The 21,054-nt window shown below is 54.6% G+C and overlaps 8 protein-coding genes across 8 annotated transcripts; 3 read left to right on the forward strand and 5 right to left on the reverse strand.

Moving 5' to 3' along the window:
* Positions 1-1,310: 1,310 nt before the first annotated feature.
* N7462_009799 (NAD(P)-dependent alcohol dehydrogenase) lies at positions 1,311-2,655 on the reverse strand (the record flags this gene model as incomplete). Its single annotated transcript, XM_057081513.1, has 5 exons — positions 1,311-2,188; positions 2,269-2,310; positions 2,364-2,423; positions 2,485-2,512; positions 2,581-2,655. 5 exons carry the CDS (start codon positions 2,653-2,655, stop codon positions 1,311-1,313), a joined length of 1,083 nt encoding a protein of 360 aa, XP_056928553.1.
* A 931-nt stretch (positions 2,656-3,586) lies between these two features.
* On the reverse strand, positions 3,587-4,600 carry N7462_009800 (dihydrodipicolinate synthase family protein; the record flags this gene model as incomplete). Its single annotated transcript, XM_057081514.1, has 1 exon — positions 3,587-4,600. One exon carries the CDS (start codon positions 4,598-4,600, stop codon positions 3,587-3,589), a length of 1,014 nt encoding a protein of 337 aa, XP_056928554.1.
* A 688-nt stretch (positions 4,601-5,288) lies between these two features.
* On the forward strand, positions 5,289-6,783 carry N7462_009801 (Gfo/Idh/MocA family protein; the record flags this gene model as incomplete). The annotated part of the gene is made up of 5 exons (XM_057081515.1): positions 5,289-5,312; positions 5,364-5,526; positions 5,586-6,284; positions 6,353-6,443; positions 6,519-6,783. The coding sequence occupies 5 exons, from the start codon at positions 5,289-5,291 to the stop codon at positions 6,781-6,783; spliced, it is 1,242 nt and encodes a 413-aa protein (XP_056928555.1).
* A 295-nt stretch (positions 6,784-7,078) lies between these two features.
* On the reverse strand, positions 7,079-9,160 carry N7462_009802 (putative PHD finger domain protein; the record flags this gene model as incomplete). Its single annotated transcript, XM_057081516.1, has 1 exon — positions 7,079-9,160. One exon carries the CDS (start codon positions 9,158-9,160, stop codon positions 7,079-7,081), a length of 2,082 nt encoding a protein of 693 aa, XP_056928556.1.
* Positions 9,161-9,968: 808 nt separating this feature from the next.
* Positions 9,969-11,639, forward strand: N7462_009803 (uncharacterized protein; the record flags this gene model as incomplete). The annotated part of the gene is made up of 3 exons (XM_057081517.1): positions 9,969-10,121; positions 10,171-10,394; positions 10,445-11,639. 3 exons carry the CDS (start codon positions 9,969-9,971, stop codon positions 11,637-11,639), a joined length of 1,572 nt encoding a protein of 523 aa, XP_056928557.1.
* A 333-nt stretch (positions 11,640-11,972) lies between these two features.
* Positions 11,973-13,019, forward strand: N7462_009804 (putative transcription regulator PAB1642; the record flags this gene model as incomplete). The annotated part of the gene is made up of 1 exon (XM_057081518.1): positions 11,973-13,019. One exon carries the CDS (start codon positions 11,973-11,975, stop codon positions 13,017-13,019), a length of 1,047 nt encoding a protein of 348 aa, XP_056928558.1.
* Positions 13,020-13,637: 618 nt separating this feature from the next.
* On the reverse strand, positions 13,638-15,981 carry N7462_009805 (putative forkhead transcription factor Fkh1/2; the record flags this gene model as incomplete). The annotated part of the gene is made up of 3 exons (XM_057081519.1): positions 13,638-13,704; positions 13,785-15,754; positions 15,868-15,981. 3 exons carry the CDS (start codon positions 15,979-15,981, stop codon positions 13,638-13,640), a joined length of 2,151 nt encoding a protein of 716 aa, XP_056928559.1.
* Positions 15,982-17,864: 1,883 nt separating this feature from the next.
* Positions 17,865-20,764, reverse strand: pacC (putative C2H2 transcription factor PacC; the record flags this gene model as incomplete). Its single annotated transcript, XM_057081520.1, has 5 exons — positions 17,865-18,817; positions 18,873-19,261; positions 19,341-19,657; positions 19,746-19,999; positions 20,749-20,764. 5 exons carry the CDS (start codon positions 20,762-20,764, stop codon positions 17,865-17,867), a joined length of 1,929 nt encoding a protein of 642 aa, XP_056928560.1.
* Between the last annotated feature and the right edge of the window lie 290 nt (positions 20,765-21,054).

The following is a 21,054-nucleotide window of genomic DNA, read 5'->3' on the forward strand; positions in this document are numbered from 1 at the left end:
GGGTATATAAAGACTGTAACAAAAGAACAACAAACGATCCAAACGAGAAAAGGAGACAAGAGAGCGAATACACTGGGAGAGTAGAACACCACAACAGAAAAGAAAAATGAAAGAAAATGGCACAGGAAGTCAAAAATAAGGGAGCGGCGGAAAGAATTCAAGAATCAAGGACGAACGGGCCTGAAAGGGTTTCGGGCGGTGAATGGCGGCGGGTGATTGGCTTTGCGGCCAACGACATCACACGGAGTACCAGAGACTTCTATCGCCAGGGCTTTTCAAGCCAACCACTATGTATTCTGTACCTCCCTCGCTTTCTGGTCCTGCAGGGATAAGAATTTTTTTTTCTTTGGCGCGCCCGCGGAGGCAAAATCATGGGGGATTTGCGGAAGATGCGGAGTACCGCTACTTGATTTCCAGCCACCAACCGCGAGGGAATCAAGTACCAAGTACTCCGTGCATCCCGCGCGGTCAACCCGACTTATTTCCTTCGGGCTCCCTGGGTGGCGGTTCAGGCCTCCGGAGCCAAGGTTGCATCACCTTTGACGGCTGATCGGGCAAAGTAGGGGCTGAACTTGGACTGGTTTTTTCTCGGTCTTCGGGTATGAGATGCGGCAAGCATTCATGAGCTATACGGAGTCGTGCAACAGTAAGAAACGCTTTCAAGTGGGAGAACAAGCATGCCGCAGATCTGTCTCCCTGGTGGATCGATCGATCCACTATGAGGAATGCGGTGCCACAACCCCGGTCTCAAGCGGGCGGGCCAAGTAAAACATACCCTGCAAGATTCTCGAAGCGAACGACAGGCAAGACATTATTATTTACAATGATATTCTTATTCAGACCCAGTCTCCACTCTTCCCCAACAATGTATGAGCGTTCACATCAGCGTGTTATATATTGTTCTATGTAGTTGTTGTCATGTTCAAGGAAGTAATATGCGTGGTTATTATTTCCCCATCCAGCACGCCCTGCCTATAAGTGTATTGGTTCAGGTAATTGATATCTACACCCAATGATGCGTGAGACACTACAAGCTTGGCCTTGGACAATAACGTGTACATATTCTATACAGGGTCCAGGTAGAGACCAGGCCGCACAACATCTATGTTTTCATACGGATACCGGGGATTTATAACAATATCACGACGGAAGTAGACTTGCATGAGAATTCAATGTCATCGGTATTTTCGTGAAGAGTTAAATGTTCATTTTAAGCACCAACCCACCCCAACCCCCCATCTACCAGTATCATCCTTTCTCAAGGCCGCAACTTCCCGAAACGCCTAGCTCCCGACCATCATACCTAGAACCTAACCAAAGACCTTCTCATACCCCGTCAAGGTGAACCGGTAGTGAACATCGCCCTTCTTCATACGCAGCATCGCCTCCTTGAGGCCCTCCTCGCCAATGGGGATCTCCTCGACCCAACCCTTCAGCCCCTTGTCGGCCGCCAATTGCAACATCTCCAGCATCTCGCGACGACTGCCCAGGTGGCTGGCACCAATGAGAACGCCGTTAGCAATCAGGTTTTGAGCCTTGATGATTTGGCCTTCCTCCTCCGGCAGGCCCACGCTCACCCAGCGACCGTGCACATCCATCATCGACAGATAGCGCGCGAGGTCGAAGCCCTCCGAGGAGTTCGCGCAGTTGATGATCAAGTCAAACGAGAACCGGTGCGGCTCATCCCAGCCCTCCTCCGCCGTCGCAATGTATCCATCCGCGCCTAGTTTCCGCGCGTCCGCCTCCTTCGCCCGCGACCTCGAGATCGCCCATGTCTCCGCTCCGAGCGCCTTGGCGAACATAATGCCGAAGTGCCCGATTCCACCGAGCCCAACAATGCCTACCTTCTTGCCCGGCCCGGCGCCGTTGCGCACGAGTGGCGAGTACGCCGTCAAGCCCGCGCACAGCATGGGCGCCACGGTGTTGCTGTCCAGAGCATCCGGAATAGGGAACACCCAGTGCTCGTGGGTGCGCACGTGGGACGAGTAGCCGCCCTGGCTGACGATGCCAGTCTCCGGCCACTCTGACCCGTAGGTGTCCATCATCTGTACAGGGCAGTATGTTTCATTGTCGTTGCGGCACTGCTTGCATTCGCCGCACGAGTACGACTGGGCGCCGACTCCGACGCGCTGGCCCTCTTTGATGAGGGTGACTTTCGGGCCGACGCGAATCGCTCGCCCGATGATTTCTAGAATAGAACATCGATTAGAAGGGCTATTCTCTTTGCACACAGAACGTGCCGGACTTGAGGCGAAAGGATGTGCTCACCGTGTCCTACACAGAGCGGGAACTTCTGGTCTCCCCATCCACCTGCTCGGCTTGTCAGTATCTATCCCGGCAAGGCGATACTATGGTAATCATACCGCTGATGGTGTGGACATCACTGCCGCACACACCGCACGCCTCAATCTTCACATCCACATCTGTAGAAACCAGTTAGAAACAGCGTTCGGGGCCTCCAACCAGCGGCGAGAAATTCCGCACCATAATCACCGAACGGCTTCAATTTAAACTGTAGTTCGCAGGTCAATAAGCATTCATGGCATCCGTAGCAATCCGAACATGGAGCCACAAACTTACGAAACGCTTGTGGAACTGTGTAAAGCTATTCGGGCCATCCACCTGGAAGCCCTCTGCCTCGTCGGGGTACGGCATTGTGATCAATCGGGGTCAAGGGATGAAGGAGGAAGAGTGTGTTTTTGTCTTTTTGACAGAGCCTAGATAAGGATCTAGGATCTAGTACACAGCACAGAGTCTACGGAGAAAGAAGAAGAAAACCAGAGCCCAAGAACTGGAGGTGCGGGAAGGTATATATCCAGCAAGGTCTGCCCCCACGCGGGGCACTCAACACGCAATAAAAAAAAAAGAGAAAAAAACCTACTCTCCTCCTATTTCAGAGCACGGTCCGCGGCCTCACGATCCATGATGTGGGATTTGCCCAGACTCTCTGGAGTGACCCCGTGCCACGCCTCGAATATCCACTCCGGACATGGTACCGGGATGGGGCATTTTCGGGCAACAAAAACCCGAAGTATATTCGCGCAGTATTCTCGCCCGAGAGGTGAAATTTCGCGCTGCCGAGACCCCAGAGGACCAGAGAATGTGCTTGACGCTTGGAAAAGGTGAAATTGATTCTGTATTTTCTTCAAGTTCTGCAGTGTATACTTTTCTAGGATGACTTCAGGGCGGGTAGAAGCGGCAGAGATGCATGAGGCAACATTTAGTGATGGATAAACGCTCGTATCAACTCCGACCAGATAATTTTCCGCCTATGACGGGCGCGAGAGAAACCCGATTGCGGGCCTGCTTATCGTCGATAAGACAAATTCGCTCTTCCCCGCCAGAATCGTGTAGGGCTCGTGCTTAGGGTTTGGAGCTTGGAGCTTGGAACTCGGGGAAGGACAATGGCACCAAGAATGCACAGCAAATCTACATGCGTGGTAAGGAGATTCCTTGTACTGATTACAGCCTACGGGAGCTCATACTGAACCGTCAAGGAGAGGGTCTTTGCCCGTATCAATTCATCAGATGATCATATACAACATGGTAATTCTTTACGTCCATTTCCAACAACGTCATCCACTCATTACGCCGCATCCTTCAGGATGTTCAATTCCACATCCATGGCGTCCTTGATCTTGTCGGCGACCTCCTTGGCCTGAGCATCGCTGAGACGAGCTAGAGGTCGTCGGGGGAACCCGCCATAGCCGTAGTACGACTGGATAGCCGACTTGGTACCAGGAATGGCAGCCTTGGTGAGGACCCAGTCGGCCGCGCTGAGCTGCTGCTGAGCCTCCATAGCTTCCGCCAGACGACCCTCAGACCAGAGGTTGAAGATGCGCACACACAGACGGGGGATAACGTTGGCACCGCCAACGAGGATGGCAGACCCGCCAGACACCAGAGTCTGCAGGGTGAAGTCGGCGATGCCGCCGAACGCGACGTAGGGGTGCTTAGCGTCCGGCTTGGAGACGGTCGGGGCCGCACGCTGGGCCGGAGCCAGGGGAGAGGGAGGGGTGACGGCTCCGAGGGCAGCCGCGACACGGGTCAGCTTGCCGGTATTGGCGCAGGTGAACTTAGTGCCGACGATGTTGGGGTGCTGGGAGATGCGGATGAGAAGGTCGGAGTCCATGTCGATGCCAGCAACGGCACCAGGGTAGTTGTAGAGGATCAATGGAACGGGGGACTGGTCGGCGACGCTAGTGAAGAAGTCATAGATAGTGTCATCGTTCCCAACCGCATAGCGATAGTAGCTAGGCGGCACAATAAGGGCGTACTCGCCGCCCGCAGCGGCCACCTCTTTGCAAAGCTCGATGGAGCCTCGGGTGCTGTTCTCGCTGGCACCGGCGATGACCGGGACGTTTGAGAACCCGGCTTCGTCCAGAGCGGAGCGAGTCTCGCGAGTGACAGTCATGCGCTCTTCGCGGGTGAGATGCACGGCCTCACCGTTGGAGCCCATGGTAACCAATCCGACCAGGCCGGCCTTAGCCAGACGAACCGCATGGCGGCGAATTGCAGCCACGTCGAGATCTTCAGTGACCGGGTCAAAGAAGGTCATCGTCGGCGCATAAACGCCGGGGCGGAGTGGAGTCAACGGCATGATGCTAGATTTGAATTAGAGAGGATTCTATACATGCAAACAACGTCTGGATATATTGGTATCCTTTTCAGGTTGGGAGGACGGACTTACAGCAGATTATGGGGGAGGGGGAGGAGTTAGAGAAGTATTCCAGAGGAGCAGAAGCTCGAGTCGTTTTTAACGTCCCATGGCCTTCCCTCTTCCCTCTTCCCTCTTGACCCTCCCCCACGTCGGCGAATTGCCCGACGCCTTCTGTATGGCGGATAAAATTGTTCCACCAATAGCCGACCAGTGACGAAATGTGGGGGTATTTCGCGGAGGAGGGGCTTCGGGAGATTGCGACGCGAGTCCGTTACGCGAGGCTGTTCAGTGCCTATGTACCTGCCTGCTCATCTTGACAGTCGAGGGAGAATGAGTGTATTCAATGCGCAGCAACAATAGCAGAGACCTAATAAGAAAGAAACCGCAGATGCATTCAAAGGCAGCCATAAAACAAGGTCGAACGACCCATGTTCCTGGCTGCCCCGCATCGATAAGATATGGAGTCGGCTATTGACGTTGTCTTTTCAAACGCCGGAAGAATTACGTCCAGCAACGAAACGACCCCATCAATTGAATTAATTGGTTTTTCTATTCCCATTCCTCCCTCTCTCTTTATTCTCTTCCTTACATTCTCCTTCTGCTCTCCACTACATACACAGCAATCATCATGGCCCCTCCTAGCGTGTTGATGGTATGCCCTAATTGACTTGTCGCATTCCGCGCAAAGCTAACGAGATGTCAGGTCGGCACCGGCGAGTACACCACCGGCTTTGTCGGTGGTGGTGCATCTGGTTCAGACAAGAAGGTCGGCGTGGTTGGCCTGACTCTGTTCGACCTGCGTCGTCGGGGTAAAGTGGGCGAGTTGAGCATGGTGGGCGTGTCGGGCAAGAAGTTCCCTGGCATTCGTAAGTCCACGACCAAAGACTGGACGAAAAGCTCGCAAGACTCAGACCATTTCTCTCAGGTGACCATCTGCACCGTAACATCTCTCAAGTATACAACAGCCTCGACACCTCTTTCACCTCCTTCCCTGCCGATGACCAAACCGACCCGGATGCCTACAAGACGGCAATTGATGCCCTCCCCAAGGGTTCCGCCATCACCATCTTCACCCCCGACCCAACCCACTTCCCCATTGCTCTGTATGCTATCGAGCGCGGCATCCACGTCATGATCACCAAGCCCGCAACACAGCGTCTGGCCGACCACCTGGCCCTGGTCGAGGCCGCGCGCAAGCACGGCGTCTTCGTCTTTGTCGAGCACCACAAGCGCTTCGATCCGGCATACTCGGACGCGCGCGCCAAAGCCCGCACCCTCGGCGACTTCAACTACTTCTACAGCTACATGAGCCAGCCCAAGAGCCAGCTGGAGACCTTCAAGGCGTGGGCCGGCCGCGACTCCGATATCTCATACTACCTGAATTCCCACCACATCGACATTAACGAGAGTATGGTGCCGGACTACAAGCCTGTGCGGGTCACAGCAACGGCATCCCAGGGCATTGCGGCATCTATTGGCTGCGTCCCTGAGACCGAGGATACCATTACGCTACTGGTGGAGTGGCGGCGCAAGGATAACCCGGCGAAGATCGCGACTGGCGTGTACACGGCCAGCTGGACCGCACCACAGAATGCGGGCGTGCACTCGAATCAGTATTTCCACTGTCAGTTTTGGACACCGTGAGCTCGAGGCTTACTGTGCAATTCCGGGCTAACATACTTTTTAACGCAGATATGGGCGCCAACGGCGAGATCCGTGTGAACCAGGCCAAGCGCGGCTACGATGTGACTGGTGACGACCAGGGTTTGATCTGGGTGAACCCGTAAGTGACACCTTCCTACCACCGCGAAACAGCATAAGAACCACAGGGACGGCTTAGCTGACTCTTCAATGGTAGCTTCTATATGCGCTATGCTCCCGACGAGGAGGGCAACTTCGGCGGTCAGACTGGCTATGGCTATGTCAGCTTCGAAAAATTCATTGACGCTGTGACGGCTGTCAATGAGGGACGGGTCACACTCGACCAGCTGGATGCTCGCCCGCTCCCGACGTTGAGGAACACCATTGCCACCACCGCCATCCTGGACGCTGGTCGCAAGTCCCTGGATGAGCGGCGGCCAGTAGAGATTGTTTCGGAGGGAGACAAGTGGGAGCTAAAGTAATTGGTACATATGAATGAGCAATTGATTGAATGTAGTAAATACAGAATGTGAATGAAAAAACGCCTATCAAAGCGATATTAAGCCTGGGTCCAATACATATGCGCAAAAGGGTAATCAGATGGGAATCAAGCTCGCTGGAGCACAAAAAAAGGCACAAGAAAACCCCAGGATGTTTGAAATCAATGACAACGCCGGACTCAATTGGCCGCCAACTCCATAATCAAAAGCCCCACAGAACTTCAACGCATATCATGGTATCATACAAATTCTCCCGGTTGACTTCAGCCTGGACTGTTCATCGACGCGATCCCCCTTTGATAATGCCGTCGGTTCCCTTGTGAAACTTGACCCGGCATTCAGGGCAGTACCACTTAGCGGTGCGAGAAGGTACCTCGGAGAGGCCGACGCACTCGAGATGAAACCACTCACGATCACACTTAGGGGGTTGGAAGTCAGTAAAACACGAACCGGTAGACAGGCGTTGGTGAGATAAACTTACATCTTGGTTCTCACAGCAAATCATGGTTCCAAAGCTCACGTCCCCACAAAGACAATATCGGGGCTCATTCGCGTCAATCTCCTCCAACACCCCGTCCTCATCGACACGAATATCCTGTGAGTTCTGAACGCTAATGCGTTTCTTACCTGGCTTCGCTTTACGTCGTCCGTAACTAACAGCGGCGCCACCATCCTGACCAGATGAGACTGGACCAGGAGCGGGACGCTTACGACGTCGAGTCGGCGCAGGAACACTGGGCGCATGGGACAGCTCCCGTACAGGAGTCTTGCGAGCGGGAGTCGCACTTTTTATGCGTACATCTCGTCCCCCGGCAGCAGCGATTGTAGAGAGACCTCCCAGTTCAGAGGTGGCGGCAGCAGAACGTCTAGATGAAGGTCGGGTGACAGGGGGTGTGGGTGTGCTGGCACTGGCGGGGTGGGCAGCTGATCTCGTGGACCGACGGGATCCAGTTGGAGAGGGCAAGGCGGGGGATAGTCTTGCTTCGGCGGCAGGTGATATTCGAGTTTCAATTGCAAGTAGCACTGGGGCTGCAGGTGCACCCGCTGGTCCATTGGTGGTCGCACCTCGACTGGATCTGCGGCGCGTAGAACTAGGTCTGGGAACTGGGGCCGGTTCTTGTACAGGCTCCGGGGCGACATCTTCCTCTTCGATGGCTACCTCTTCAACTGCTATCTCCTCTCTCTTTCGCTTGCGCGATGATCGACTAGCCGGAGTGCCCTGCGCAGCGATAGCCGCTTGCTTGAATGGAGTCTCTTCTCCGTGTAGAGCAGCTTCTCGCGCAAGCATTTCACGCTTCAGCTTCTTAGCTTCGTTCAGCTTCATCCCACGGTTGCTTAGCTTGGTCTCTTCTAGGTCCTTGAACATCTCATCGCGGCGTGTGGTCTCAATATCATCACAGTCGACAAACTCAGCACCAGTCTCATCCGCTAGAGCCTTAGCTGTTCGATAAGCTTCCCAGCCACGACCAGCAAGGGCAAGCTCACGGTGAATCATGACTTCACTGGGCTGCCAGACAGCGTTCTTCTTCATTTTCTTGCGCAACTTTGTCATCTCCCACTCAGTCAAGCGCAACCATGGCAAATCCTCACTTCCAATCTTAGCATCATCAGGTGGCGGCTTGAGCATTGCAAGGGCATTGCTCGTCGAAACCCCCACTCCCGAACTCAGACGACGAGCCTTTTCCTTCTTAGGGGGTCTGGCTGGCTTGGGAGGAAGCTCGATCTCAGCTTCCTCATCCGAATGTTCAGTGCTTGCAATAGGGGAATCCGGATTGAAATCAGCCAGATGATCTGCCACCAAACCTGAACGGCGCGACCTAGACTTCTGTGTGCCACTACTGCGCTTGCGATTATCCAGACGCAGGGTTATACGCGTTGTAGATGAGGTATCTTTCTTCCCTGGGCGTGCACGTTTGGGTGTAGGCTGTGGGGGAGGCGTCGGTTCCGTGGAAGGGGGCCGTGGTAGCGCATCGAGCTTCTGTCTGATACAGCTCAGCCGGTCAAAGTGACGATCCACGACGTCGTAAACGCGACAAGCTTCGGCGTACGCAGATTCGCGCGCATTGATTGCGCGATCAAGCTGAAGCGAAATCTCTCTGCGGAGGCTAATAGCGCTTGGTCGATCATCGGATGCAAGGTCAGGGAGCTGGCCGTAAGTCCTGGCCAGACTGTGTACTGAATGCGCCGAGTCGAGGTATCGGTCGTCCAGGCCTCGGATCAGGGTCAAAGAGCGGATGAGATCGGCTGGGAGGTATTCGGTATAGTCAATATAATCCGTAACTGTCGCCTGGGCATCTGGATCAAAGGGGCCATCCAGAATGACCCCGCCGCTGTGGTCAGTCTCGTCTGTCATAGGCATCTTGCGGGTCACAAGGCACGTCCGTCAAGGCCGCAGAGTGCTCCAGAGAACAATCGGCGACGGTATAATAATCCAGAGAAAAAAATGGACGCAAAGAACGGCAAATGACGCCCCCACAGCATCAAACATCGACGAGACCTGGAAGGACGAGGTCGGCGATTGCCTGGAGCTGCAGGTGCCAAACAATCGGCCGATCATTTTTCCGGGCACGTGACAAGTGATTTCCTAAACAAGAAGTATATCTTGCAACCTTCTTGTTTGGGACTTGCACTGAAGCATATATTGAGATCCACCAAGGTTTCATCTTTAATTAATGCACCGGGTGTTTGAATTTTGCATGGTAGATCTTGGACGGCACTATTTGCTGTAATCGAACCGAGTACTAGGTTGCATGAAGGGAGACTTCGCTCCTTTTACTTGATACTCCTCTCCTAGCACTTTTCCTTCACCTCAATACCTTTTGCTCACTTGATAACTAAATTAGAATTTGAATCAATCAATACTTAGCACAAATACATCACCTACTTTCTCATATCTATTGCAGCGCCAGACCAATGCAATGCCAGATCATAAAGTTAAGATTCAATATAACGGCTTGTTCTGGCGGGTAAAACCACTCACTTTTCTGTGTGTCGGCGGTATACTTTTAAGTCAGTGCTGACACACTCACTTCGCAACTTCACTATCTCTCACCTTCCTTCAAATTGCTTTATTCTCCTTCCATCTCTCCAACACAACACAATTCTCTTTCTTGACCTCCAAGTCTTGACTCACCAGAATCTCTCTTCTCGATTATACAATATTCATAATGGAGAAATTCAATCGTCTCCAGCTGCTGCTCGAGGATGATATGGGACTCTTTACCCTGGACGCTAAAATGAACGAACGCCTGATCGGGTCCTCGCCTACTGGTGGGGTCGACCCCCACACCCAGCGTCAGATGAGCAGCCAAGTTCCTATGGTATGTACAGAAATATGAGTGGCTTGACATGCTGACAAGGTATAATCAGTCAACGCAGGAGACCACGTCTACGGCTGTAGAGGCCGCTGCTCCGGGGGTGAGCGCGACCTGCTCCACTCTGGTTGTCGATGACAAGCTCTCCACAGCGTTCTGTCCAGGTCGTGCTCTGGCGCAGTTTCCATTCAGGTTTCTCTCAAGCATACCTGATATCTCTCGGCAGATTGCATCGCACTTTTTCGATGGTGGAAAATTCTGGTGCCGTACCTGGGATCTGTAAGTCCACCTGTGAGGCTTCGAAGAGCTGAAACACTGATATAGCAAAGATACTACCTAGAAATCCCCGCGAGTATAAGCGAGCGCAAGCTTTTACTCATACCAGCTCTGCAGGCTAAGGCCTTTTTTGATGAGATCAACGCTGCACTCAACTGTTCGTTGTCTCTGATGGGCAAAAATCAGGAGGGCCTAGTTATTTATTTCGACTCGAACGATGGAACTCCTGTGCCAAAGTTCCTAGGAGTGAGCAAGGATCGGAATACAAAGGATGAACTTGAGAACAGCATTCCCGCACCGACTTTCAGGGGCCACGGTTGGATACAGACTTGTGAAGAGGAAATACTTGACGCGTTTCAAAAGAAGGTCACTGTCGCTGTTTCTGCGGCCTCTAGGAAGAAAGGCTACAGAACCCAGAAGAAGCAGACAGCCCAAAAATATGAAAATGAAATCAACCTTGTTCGCGGCCTCTATCAGCTCCAGGCGTACTTTGGGCTCCGGCCTCCACTGGAAGGTAATTGTTATTTGAGAGATCAGTCGCCTCCAGTCATCACATCCGAGCCACCTGGGTGGGAATTCCAGCATATGCCTTACTTCATCAGCGTGGATGTGGAGTGGAATGAAAAGAATGCCAACCAAGTAACTGAAGTGGGACTATCTCTTCTAGACACCTACGATCTCCAAGGAATTGCGCCAGGGCCTCGGGGTGAAAACTGGATCAAGCACATCCGCTCCTTCCATCTTCGTGTCACAGAATATCAGCATCATGTCAATTCAGATTACGTCGCAGGATGTCCTAGCAAATTTTTGTTTGGAGAAAGTCAGTTCGTCGACGATGATGATCTCGGAATCAACACGGATCAACTGTGTCTCTTTCCATGGGAATACAAAGAGCCTCGGGCTGCTCTCATCCCGCTTGATCAGAGACCATTTCGGAAAGCAGTGGTGGTAGGCCATGATCCTCACCGAGACCTTGAAGTCCTTTATTCGCGCAGCATCGTATTTGAGCGACTTACACGACCAGGAGGCCAATTCCTTCTTGAAGTGATGAATACTCAGAAACTGTTCCAGCGCCTACGATGTGATGTCAGCCCTCGAAGTCTGGGGGCGATGCTGAATGAACTGAACATTCAAGCAGATTATCTCCACAACGCCGGTAATGATGCGCGATATGCGCTTGAGGGTTTGATTGGGATTTCACTAGAAGCAGCCGGAGCGAAAGTTGAGGGTGAGGAAAGGACAAAATGACTTGAGAAGTGGGGTGATTATTGAATTGCAAAATTTTGTACCTCTCTATCTTCGCACTAGCGTTGTTGTTGTTATGGGTAAGGGTTCAGGAATCAAGGGGAAGTATACGATAAGCTTAATTTTAAGGCGAACCCCTCTGATTATCGGTTATCGAAACTGACGCCATAGCCACATCGTTCTGTGTTCATCCCGCACTGCCCCACCGCAGCTTCCCCTCCACCACCGCACTGTCCAGCTAAATATATACAAATCCCCTCCCCCACCATCGAGACAGACCATTGGCCCCAGATACCACCACGAAAAAAGAGAACACTTTCAATTCTCAACAAAATCATGAACAGCCAAGGCCCTCTCACTTCCTGGCTTCTCTCCGCCACCCCGCAATCCCTCAAACGCGCCACAAACCACCCCTTTCTCGCAGCTGCCGGTAGCGGCACCCTCCCCAAAACCACCCTTTCCCAATGGCTCTCACAAGACCGTCTCTACGCTCAATCCTACATCCGCTTCATTGGCCTGCTGCTCACGAAGATTCGCCTGCCCGCACGCAACCCTAACCCCGACGCCCCGCGCCACCCAACCCTCGAGCAAACCGCCGTCGACCTGCTCATCGATGCCCTCGTCAACATCCGCACCGAACTGCGTTTCTTCGAAGCTACCGCCCTCTCTTACTCTCTCGACCTGACCGCCATCTCCCCCGAGGCCGGCGCTGGCCTTGCCCAGGGCGGCGCCATCACCACCTCCGCCGCCATCTCGACCACCGGGTCGGCCTCCTGTCCCGGCGTGGTCTCGCGCACCGCTGGCTTGGACACTAACGCAGACCACTTACACAGTCTCTGTAGTACCCAGGGCGAGTGCCAGATGCAGGCCGGTAGCGATGTGTGCGAGCCGCCATCGCCTCACCATCTGCGCACCGCGGAGCCGCCAGAGTGTGAGCCGTGCCTCCCGGCCGGCGCGCACCCGGCATCTGCGGCGCCGCTGGAGCGCGGCGGGCCGATTTTCTTTTCGGCGAACCGCGTGACGCGCGCGTACATCGATATGTTCATGTCGGCGGGCAGCTCGGGGGTGTCGGTGATGGAGGGACTGGCGGTGCTGTGGGCGACGGAGGTGTGCTATCTGCGGTCATGGCGGTATGCGCGGACGTTTCTGGCGGAAGGGCGCGCGGAGACAGATGCAGATGGCGGTGCGCTGCGCGAGAAGTTCATTCCTAATTGGTCGAGTGCGGAGTTTGAGGAGTTTGTGAATCGCATTGGGGACGTGCTTGATCAGATGGCGGCGCAGATTAAGGGCGTTGAGGAGGCGGAGTTGATGCGGGGACGGTGCTTGGAGTGGTGGAGGCAGGTGGTCTGGTTGGAGGAGCAGTTTTGGCCGAGTCTGGAGTGATGGGGGTGGTCTTTCAACGTGAAGAGACCGAGAGAGAGGAAAGAGAGAGGGAGGAGACCTAGGGGAGAGATATTGGCATGATTGTAAACTAAGTCACTTTAAAATAGGCATGTTATCGAGTACAATGGAGTTTCTATACTTTTTTTCTTTCTTGCAAGGCGCGGTCTTAAGAGTTTTTGGAACTGTTGTATTGATATATTTTATCAAACAGGGATCCAACAGGGACTAGCTTTACGTACTACATACAGAAGCCTGCCCTTCCCCACCCGAAGTCTTGAACAGCATACATAAAGAAGATAAACAAGCAGAGCAAAAAGGCCGCCCCCCGCCCCCAAAAAAACAAGGCAGCATACCAGGCATCAAATGAGAAAGGAAGACGCCTAACACCACATTAAAAAGACACACCCGAAACTCCAGGCCGCACTCCACGAAATCCTGCAAATATTGAAGACAGCAAGAATCAAAAGAAACCCGGGGGACGCAACAACAAAAAAATGTGTAAAGATAAACAAATTGAACCAGCCCAACACCGGTGTATGCGGAGCGGAAGAAAAAAACAACACAACAGACAGGTATACAATCTGCGTCAACAGGTAAAACAACCTTCATGGTGCGCACTCAAGTCGCAGTTGCGCGGGCTGCATTACTCAATTGCCGATGATACGAGCCAATGGGTTGGAAGCCACTGAAAATTCGAAGTTAGCGACTGCTCCTATGCATTGATAATGTTTATATGTTTGGTGAAAGGGGTGAGAGATAACATACCGAGCCAGATCGAAGCCGCCTGCATCATCTTCATCTTCATCCTCCATGCGCTCTTCCTTCCGCGCACTAGTGGGACCTAGATCCGGTCCATCGGATTGCAAGGGTGGCAGTGTCCTGCTAGAGCCGAGGCCGTTCGAGGTGCCCGGTTTACTAGGGCTGACCAGGTTCGGTGGAGGTGGACTACTGCTCGGGAAGCCGCCGATAATGCGGTCTTCGGGCTCGCCTTTTAGCGGGCTCATATCCGGCACCGGCCGAGCCGGAGTGCTACCAATATCGGCGAATTTCCAGAATTGCGCTGGCGAGCTCATCGGCATGAACTTGGACGGGATCTGTGCTGTGCTGGGAGGGGGCAGGCGGGGCTGTTGCCGCTGCGGGGCCGGGGTAATCATCGACGACGGACCGTCGTCATAGTACGAGGAGGACAGTACTGGCGGTGACCCAGCAACGTTGTCCGAGAGCCCATAGGCACGGCTGAGATTATTGCTGCTGTTCTGGGCTTGACTTGAGCTGGCATTGGCGGCGTGCGATCGAGCTGGCAGGGGTGAAGGTTCCTCGTAGTCGCGCGGGTTCATATGACGCAAAGGATGATCGGAGCCAACACCACGTCCGGCTCGTGAGCCACGCTCTGGTGTGTACGCTTCGACGGGAGCCACGGGGAAAGAACTGAAACCCGGGGATGAGACAGGCGGGGACTTCTTGGCTGTGGCTGAGAATGAGGTGTCCAGTGATGCAACATGCGTTCCACGTGCTGATGATGGAGGCTCTTTAGTAGCGGGAGATGACGGAGCAGAAGACTGCGTGCCCTTGCGCATCTGCTTCTTGCGATATTCTTCACGGAACTCTACAGCGATCTGCCATTTCATTCCTTTGCCGGGCTCGTCCGTTCGACGTGGGACCTTCTGGAAAGCCTTGTTCAATGACAAGTTATGCCGGATAGAGTTCTGCCAGCCGCTTTGCGAGTGTCGATAGAAGGCGTATCTGTCCATGATCCAATTGTAGATGCTGTTTAGGGTAAGCTTCTCCTCCTCGCTGGAGAAGATGGCCTGGGCAATCAGGTTGGCGTAGCTGTAAGGCGGCTTTAAGTCCTTGGCTGCGTCCTTGCTATAATCGATCTCTTCCGTGCTCTCCATCATCATACCGCGGTTGTACAACGGCGAGTGCTTAACTGTGCGGTTGCCAGCTGTGTCAGGCGAGCGCGGCGGCGGTGTAACTTGGCGGTTGAGAAATTTCGGGGGAGGTGCCAGCGAGGGGCCACCGGACGAGGACGGCCGAGCGGAATCTGTGGCCTGGGACGCGGAAGGATGGGCATGCTGTGAGGGATCCCAAGCCGCGGTGGCCGGGTCCAGCTCTTGGCCATTGGCAATACGCTGCGCACGCTCAACAAAGCTAGGGTGAATATTGGCATCGTCGCCGGGCGTCACAAACATCATTTGGCAATTGGCCACTTCGATGATATCACCGCAGGAGAGAATGGCATCGGCGCCACGTTTGAGAATCACATTGTTGAGACGAACACCATTTCGGCCATTGACCCGGATATGCCATGCCGGCGTCTCTTCGCCGTCATAAAATATCTCCGCATGGAGGCGCGAAACAAACTTGCTGGGACCCAGATCCACGTGGACATCGGGGAGCGCACGCGCAGCAATGGTGACGGGGCTGGATTGCTCATTTGATCTCTGCTCGCGGTCCGGCTCGCGCCCGATATTGACATGCAGGGTTTTGACGTAGTAGGTCCAGTTGCGGCCGGCGATCTTTGCATATGCCTGAATGCTCTGCTTGTTCTCGGTTTTGGCGTTGGAGTGGTCGCGTGTGACGCGCAGTTCCTCGCGCGGGGTGTTGAGATAGGAAATCACCAGGTCTACGATATCCTGATGCGTGGAGGCGTCATGATCGCCCGCCGAGTCCTCGGCATCATCGCCGGACTCCGCCTTGATAGCGGTGCGGGAGGGGGAGGCGCGGCGATCAACCTGTGGATTCACACATTCCAGTCTCAGCTTTCCTTGGGTTCCATATTTGGGGGAGGGGCACACGGAGAATTATTTGCTCGCAGACCAGACTACTCCAACGGGATCAGACTCACTTTGCGTTTCTTTGCGGAGGGTCGACTGGGCGACGAATCTGGTGCTTCCGCGTCGGAGGTTTCCTGCAACTGAATTTCCTTGCGCCGCGCACGGCGGCGATTCGACAGTGGCATTTCGAGGCGATAATTCCCAACCAGGGGGTGTATTGATCAGAACAAACGATGGCCGTCAACGGCGGGACGTGTTGATCAGAGGGGTCCAGGTCCGATTTTTCTTCCAGAGTTGGCGGATGCGATTTCCAGCCGGAGTCGACGGGGCGTAAACAACTAGGCGCGGGGCACAGAGAAGAGAAAGAAAGAGGCAAGATGCGAAGGCGAAGAAAAACACAACAGAGAAACTCTGGATCCGGATTTCAGCGGTCGCCCCAGTCTCGGAGGCACGCTCACAGGCTCAACCACAGAATGACAGCGTCTGAACCAGCCGATGGCGCGGATTTGCCACCACGACAGAATCGAGCGGGTAAAAAAGGATGGAGAGAAGAGAGAGGGAGAGAGAGGAGGAAGAGGGTGAGCACCGAGTACAAGATCCAACCCAACAAACCACAAACCAGGGGAGCCGACCAGGGCGGAGAGAAAAGCCAACGGCGCAAAGGTGAGAGGCTGGATGTTGATTATCGATAATCCCTACGATCGACACGCGCGGTCTGTTTGGGGTGACCGCCTTGTCGCGTGGGGAGGTCGGCCCAGTCACCACGAAAGTCCCAGGGATGCGGAGATAGAAATGAACAGATGAACAGAGATTGAAGAAAAAACAATCAAGGGTCCTCCATTGGAAAGAATAAAAAAAAGAAGAAAATTACGGAGAGGAAAAGGGAAGAGGAATAAATGAAGTGCGTTCGGCCGTAAACAGTGGTGGAGTTCTGGGTTCGGGGTATGGCCCCGTACGGTACGGAGCTAGACCCCGGCCGGTCGCAGGGGCCACCAGCGTGGTGGCAGGGTATCCAGTGGTAATACCAATACCACCCCAATGAACTCCAGCTGCTTCCGCGTGCAACACTCGATCGGATCAAACCAACGGATCCTGAGATCCTACGTTAAAGACTGGAAACTGGAGACGCTGGGGCCAAGAGGGCCTGAATGTGATGAGGACCCTTTCCTCCGGACATGGGGCATCCCGGAGACTTCTTCCGTGGATCGATGATCTATGACCTATGATCTAACGTATGCTTTCTGCTCAGGGCGCGGTGCGCGATGCTCTCCGGAGTATACATCACTGTGGCCGCTCAGTGGGAAACGCCCTCCCAACCATGATTGACCGCCCACAGGCATATTTTACACAATCTCTAATTTTTAAGCTTAGATCATAATCCGAGGCGCATATCGTCCGGCCCTCATCCTGCTATCGACTACATTTCTGCCGTCTCGGTCGTTTGCGTCACTGGGTTCCCCGGATGCAGTTTAGCCTCGCCCGTTGGAATGTTGCCCTTGCCCTATTGGGATTTGACATGTCGATCAACCATCGACGAGATCACCGGAACGGGGAAGGGGAGAGGAGAGGAAGGTGGATTCGAGATCATGTAACCATGTAACCTAATGTTTATAGCTTAGAGTGGGGAGAGGGGAGGTTTACAGGTTAACATGAAGACAGAGACCAAAAGTGATGTGATCATAGCTGGACGCAAACAAACTTGGTAAATAAATAGGGGCAAGGTTGGCTCTTATCATACAATCCAAATGGAACCACACCAGACCAGTGAAGAGCGGTCCGCTGGGGAAAAAAAAAGAAAATCAAATGGAGAATAGAGCAAAAAAAAGAGAAGTTGATATAGATATAACATGGGTCGAAACGACCGACGGCAAAAAGGCCCGAGGCATCCAAAGAGGCGAGGCAAAAAGGGAAGATAGAGAAGGATGAGGAAGAAACGAATATTGGATAGGAGAGAGAAAAGGAAAAGGTCACCCAGGCACAGGGGCAAAGAACAAAGACAAACACAATAGTAGAGTCGTGACTGCGTTAAGGTAAGGGGATAAATGCAAATCTAGCTCAAAATCCAAGCCTAGGCTTCATCCCCAGGCATCTTGGCATCTCCGTCATCATCCAATCCGCGTAGGGTCGGGTAGAAAACTGCCTCCGAGCTCTCATATTGGGTTGGCGGAGACATATGGGCAGGGGAAGCCTGCTGACTAGCCGTCTCAATGCCCTCCATCACATCATCGCTGGCTGGGGTCGGAGATGCTCCGAGACTGCTGTGGCCCGCCAACTCATCAAAGCGGCCGCCTTCCAGAAGCTCGGAGACCAAGCGCCGGAGGTTTTCCAGCAAGCGCACCTTCTCGACCCACGCAACATTGACATCTCGCTCAGCGACCTCCGTGGCCGCTTGGGCGGTCCGCTGCGCGGCCTCTTGATCGGGGTTGGGGGAGGTGCTTGCAAGGGCGGGGTCAATGAGGCTGGAGGCGACATCAGGATGGTCCTTGGTTGGGGTGCGCTCGCCATCGGTCTTGCTGTCATGAGTGGTGTCCATGTTGTTCTCGTCGACTGAACGCTCAGCCGGCCGGGCGCGCTGCAGGGTGCCACCAGTGTAGCGACGGCGGTCATCATGGTCAAATGCTCCGCTGAGGGTCGACGGCGGGGCGGCACCGGCGACAGCCGGATAGCCCGCGGTCATGCTATCAGATACAGTGGCCGACGGGAGGCGAGGGTACATGCCGGCACCGCTCTCATGCGGAGGCGACACGCGATGAGTCTGAGGCAAAGAGATCGGAGACCGATTCGAGGTATAGGATTGAGCGCTGGAGGGCGGGGTCAGCGCTGGAGTCCCGGTCGACGGGGAGTGAGCGCTAGCAGCCATCATAGGGGCCGAGGTGGTCGCAGTGACATGGCTCGGGGGGAGTTGGCTCGGGGAGAATGGGTCGCACGGTAGCTCATGCCACCCTGTACGTAGTGGGCGCCGGGTTGCGCGACCCCGGCGGCGGCCACATTCTCGTCGCTCTCGTAGATAGTGTTTTGCATCTGCTCGAGGAATTGGTCGATGTTGATGAGATCATTCTTGGTGCGAACATTGGACATTGGGGGAGGTGATAGGCCGGTGCCTGTGCGCCGCCTGGGCTATAGCCAGCGCCGCCGCCAACGGCGACACCGGCAGGCATGGGCTGGTACTCAGGCACGGGGCCATTCAGGATGGGGAGCTGTAACGCCTGCAGGCCGAGCAAGCGTTGGCCCACGGCCGCATAGGAATTCGGGTCGAATTGACGTCGCTTGAGGTCGCCGAAGAACTCGTTCAACGCATCATACCCACGCTTGCGGTCATAGGATGCGTTCCCATCCGGGCCCTGGCTCAGCGCATAGTAGACGTTGCCATACGAATGGGGATTGGCCGGTTGGGGCGGGGGTGGGCTTGATAATACTGCGGGGCGCCATGAGTATAGGCTGCGCTGGAGACCCCGTTCATCGGGCCTTCAAAGTAGTGAGTAGCAGCAGCATATCCTGTTTTCGCGCAACGCGATACAATTAGCCCCAGTCTCGATCGGGTAACGAGAAAGCAAGAAAGTGGAGCGACAAACCTTTCGGGTTCTGCGGGAACATCATGTCGGGGTGGTGCTTCAAGCCCGGCTCGGGGGAGCGGATCTCGGAGTCATCGGCATGGGTCTTCACGTGTTTCTTCAGGTCCTGGGGACGCTTGAACGCCTTGCCACAGAAATCGCATTTGTGCGGTTTCAATGGCACATGCACTCGAATGTGCGAGGTGATGTGGTCGCGCTTGACCGTGGTGGTGTTGCAGTTCCCCCACTGGCAGGTCAAGTTCAAGTTATTGGTGCTCTTCCGGCCAACGTGGCGCTCACAAACGTGTTCCTGGGTGGCGACCGGTATTAGTGTCTGCGACAATTCCCAGCGACGTCGCCGGGGAGGGGGAACAGAAAAGGAGAATGCCGTAGCTTACATAGAGAGCTTCTGCTGTGGGAGACTTCTCGGTACAGCCCACCCACTGGCAAGGGAGCTGTTCGCCGGCGCCATTGAGGGAGTTGTTGACGGCGGCGGTCGCGGCAGCGGCCGTGGCCGTCACCGACGCGGTCGGCGTTGTCTGCACTGGAGGTGCCGGCTGCTCCCCGCGGGCGCAGAGACTGGTGCCGCCTGGGGAGTTGATGTTGGGGGAATATTGGCGTCGGCCATGATGCCAAGAAATTGATCTGGTGTCTGGCGGGATGCCCAGAGCCACGACTCTTAGGGGGCGAAGACGAGGGGGCAAAGAACCACAATCACAACCGGGAAAAAACAGCCCACCAGAGGGGACACGGGGCCAGTTATTTGATTCACGAGTGGAACAGAAGAATCCACGAGAGTCGACGGGGGATCGAGAAAGAAGGAAGACGGCGCGTGTCTAGAAGGAGGAGAGAACGAAGAAAACGGGGAGGGGGAAAGGGAAGTCTTGGGGGAGTCTTGGGTTCTTGGGTCTCTCCAGACAGGGAGGAAATCAGGAGCCGAGCCTTGGCCCAGAAGCGCGGAGGGACAAGACTAACCCAAGACTCAGCCAGAGTCCGGGCCAAGAGTCTGTGGACCCCCCAAGACCCGGCGTTGCGGAACATCGCGTTCTCACTGGCTGGCGCGGGCCTCGGGGGGATGGCAGGACGTGCATTCCACTGGTCGACCCGCATTTCCAGGCGGGACAAGCAGAGGATTGGCGGATGGGAAGAGGGGAGGATTCTGGCGCAGCACTTAACTCCCGGAGGCAAAGGACATATCCCCGTTTAAGGGCTAGGACTGGATGCTATCGGATTTGCTGACAGCGCATGGTGTCCTATCGACTCGCGAGCCAGCATGACCCTCGACTACTTGCTACTAGAATCGAGTTCCGAGGGCTCTAGACTCCCTCCGGTGGCGAGACGGCAGGACTGCAGGAGAGACTGCAGAATCCTGCTACTCCGGAATCCAGGCCGAATCAAGACGATGCAGGGCTCTCATCTTGTTCTCATCGGAGTATGAGGATTCTATAGAACACCGCACTGAACCACCCTCAGCGTGGAGGTCACTTGACTCTCACCTGACCTTCACGTTACCCTTCTCTCCTGCTCTCTACTGCTCTCTCTCTCTCTCTCTCTCTCTCTCTCTCTCTCTCTCTCCTATACTTTCTTTGTACTCCGTCCATATCGTCCACAATACCGACTACCCCTCTGCCCCGTCGGTGTCCCGCGAGCACCGATGCACGACCTTCCAGTCCGTGAGGCACAGTCCCTCAGAGACTCTGAAACACT

The sequence above is a fragment of the Penicillium macrosclerotiorum genome (genome assembly GCF_028827735.1).
Source record: "Penicillium macrosclerotiorum strain IBT 26536 chromosome Unknown utg000010l_segment0_segment0, whole genome shotgun sequence".
NCBI lineage: Eukaryota > Fungi > Ascomycota > Eurotiomycetes > Eurotiales > Aspergillaceae > Penicillium > Penicillium macrosclerotiorum.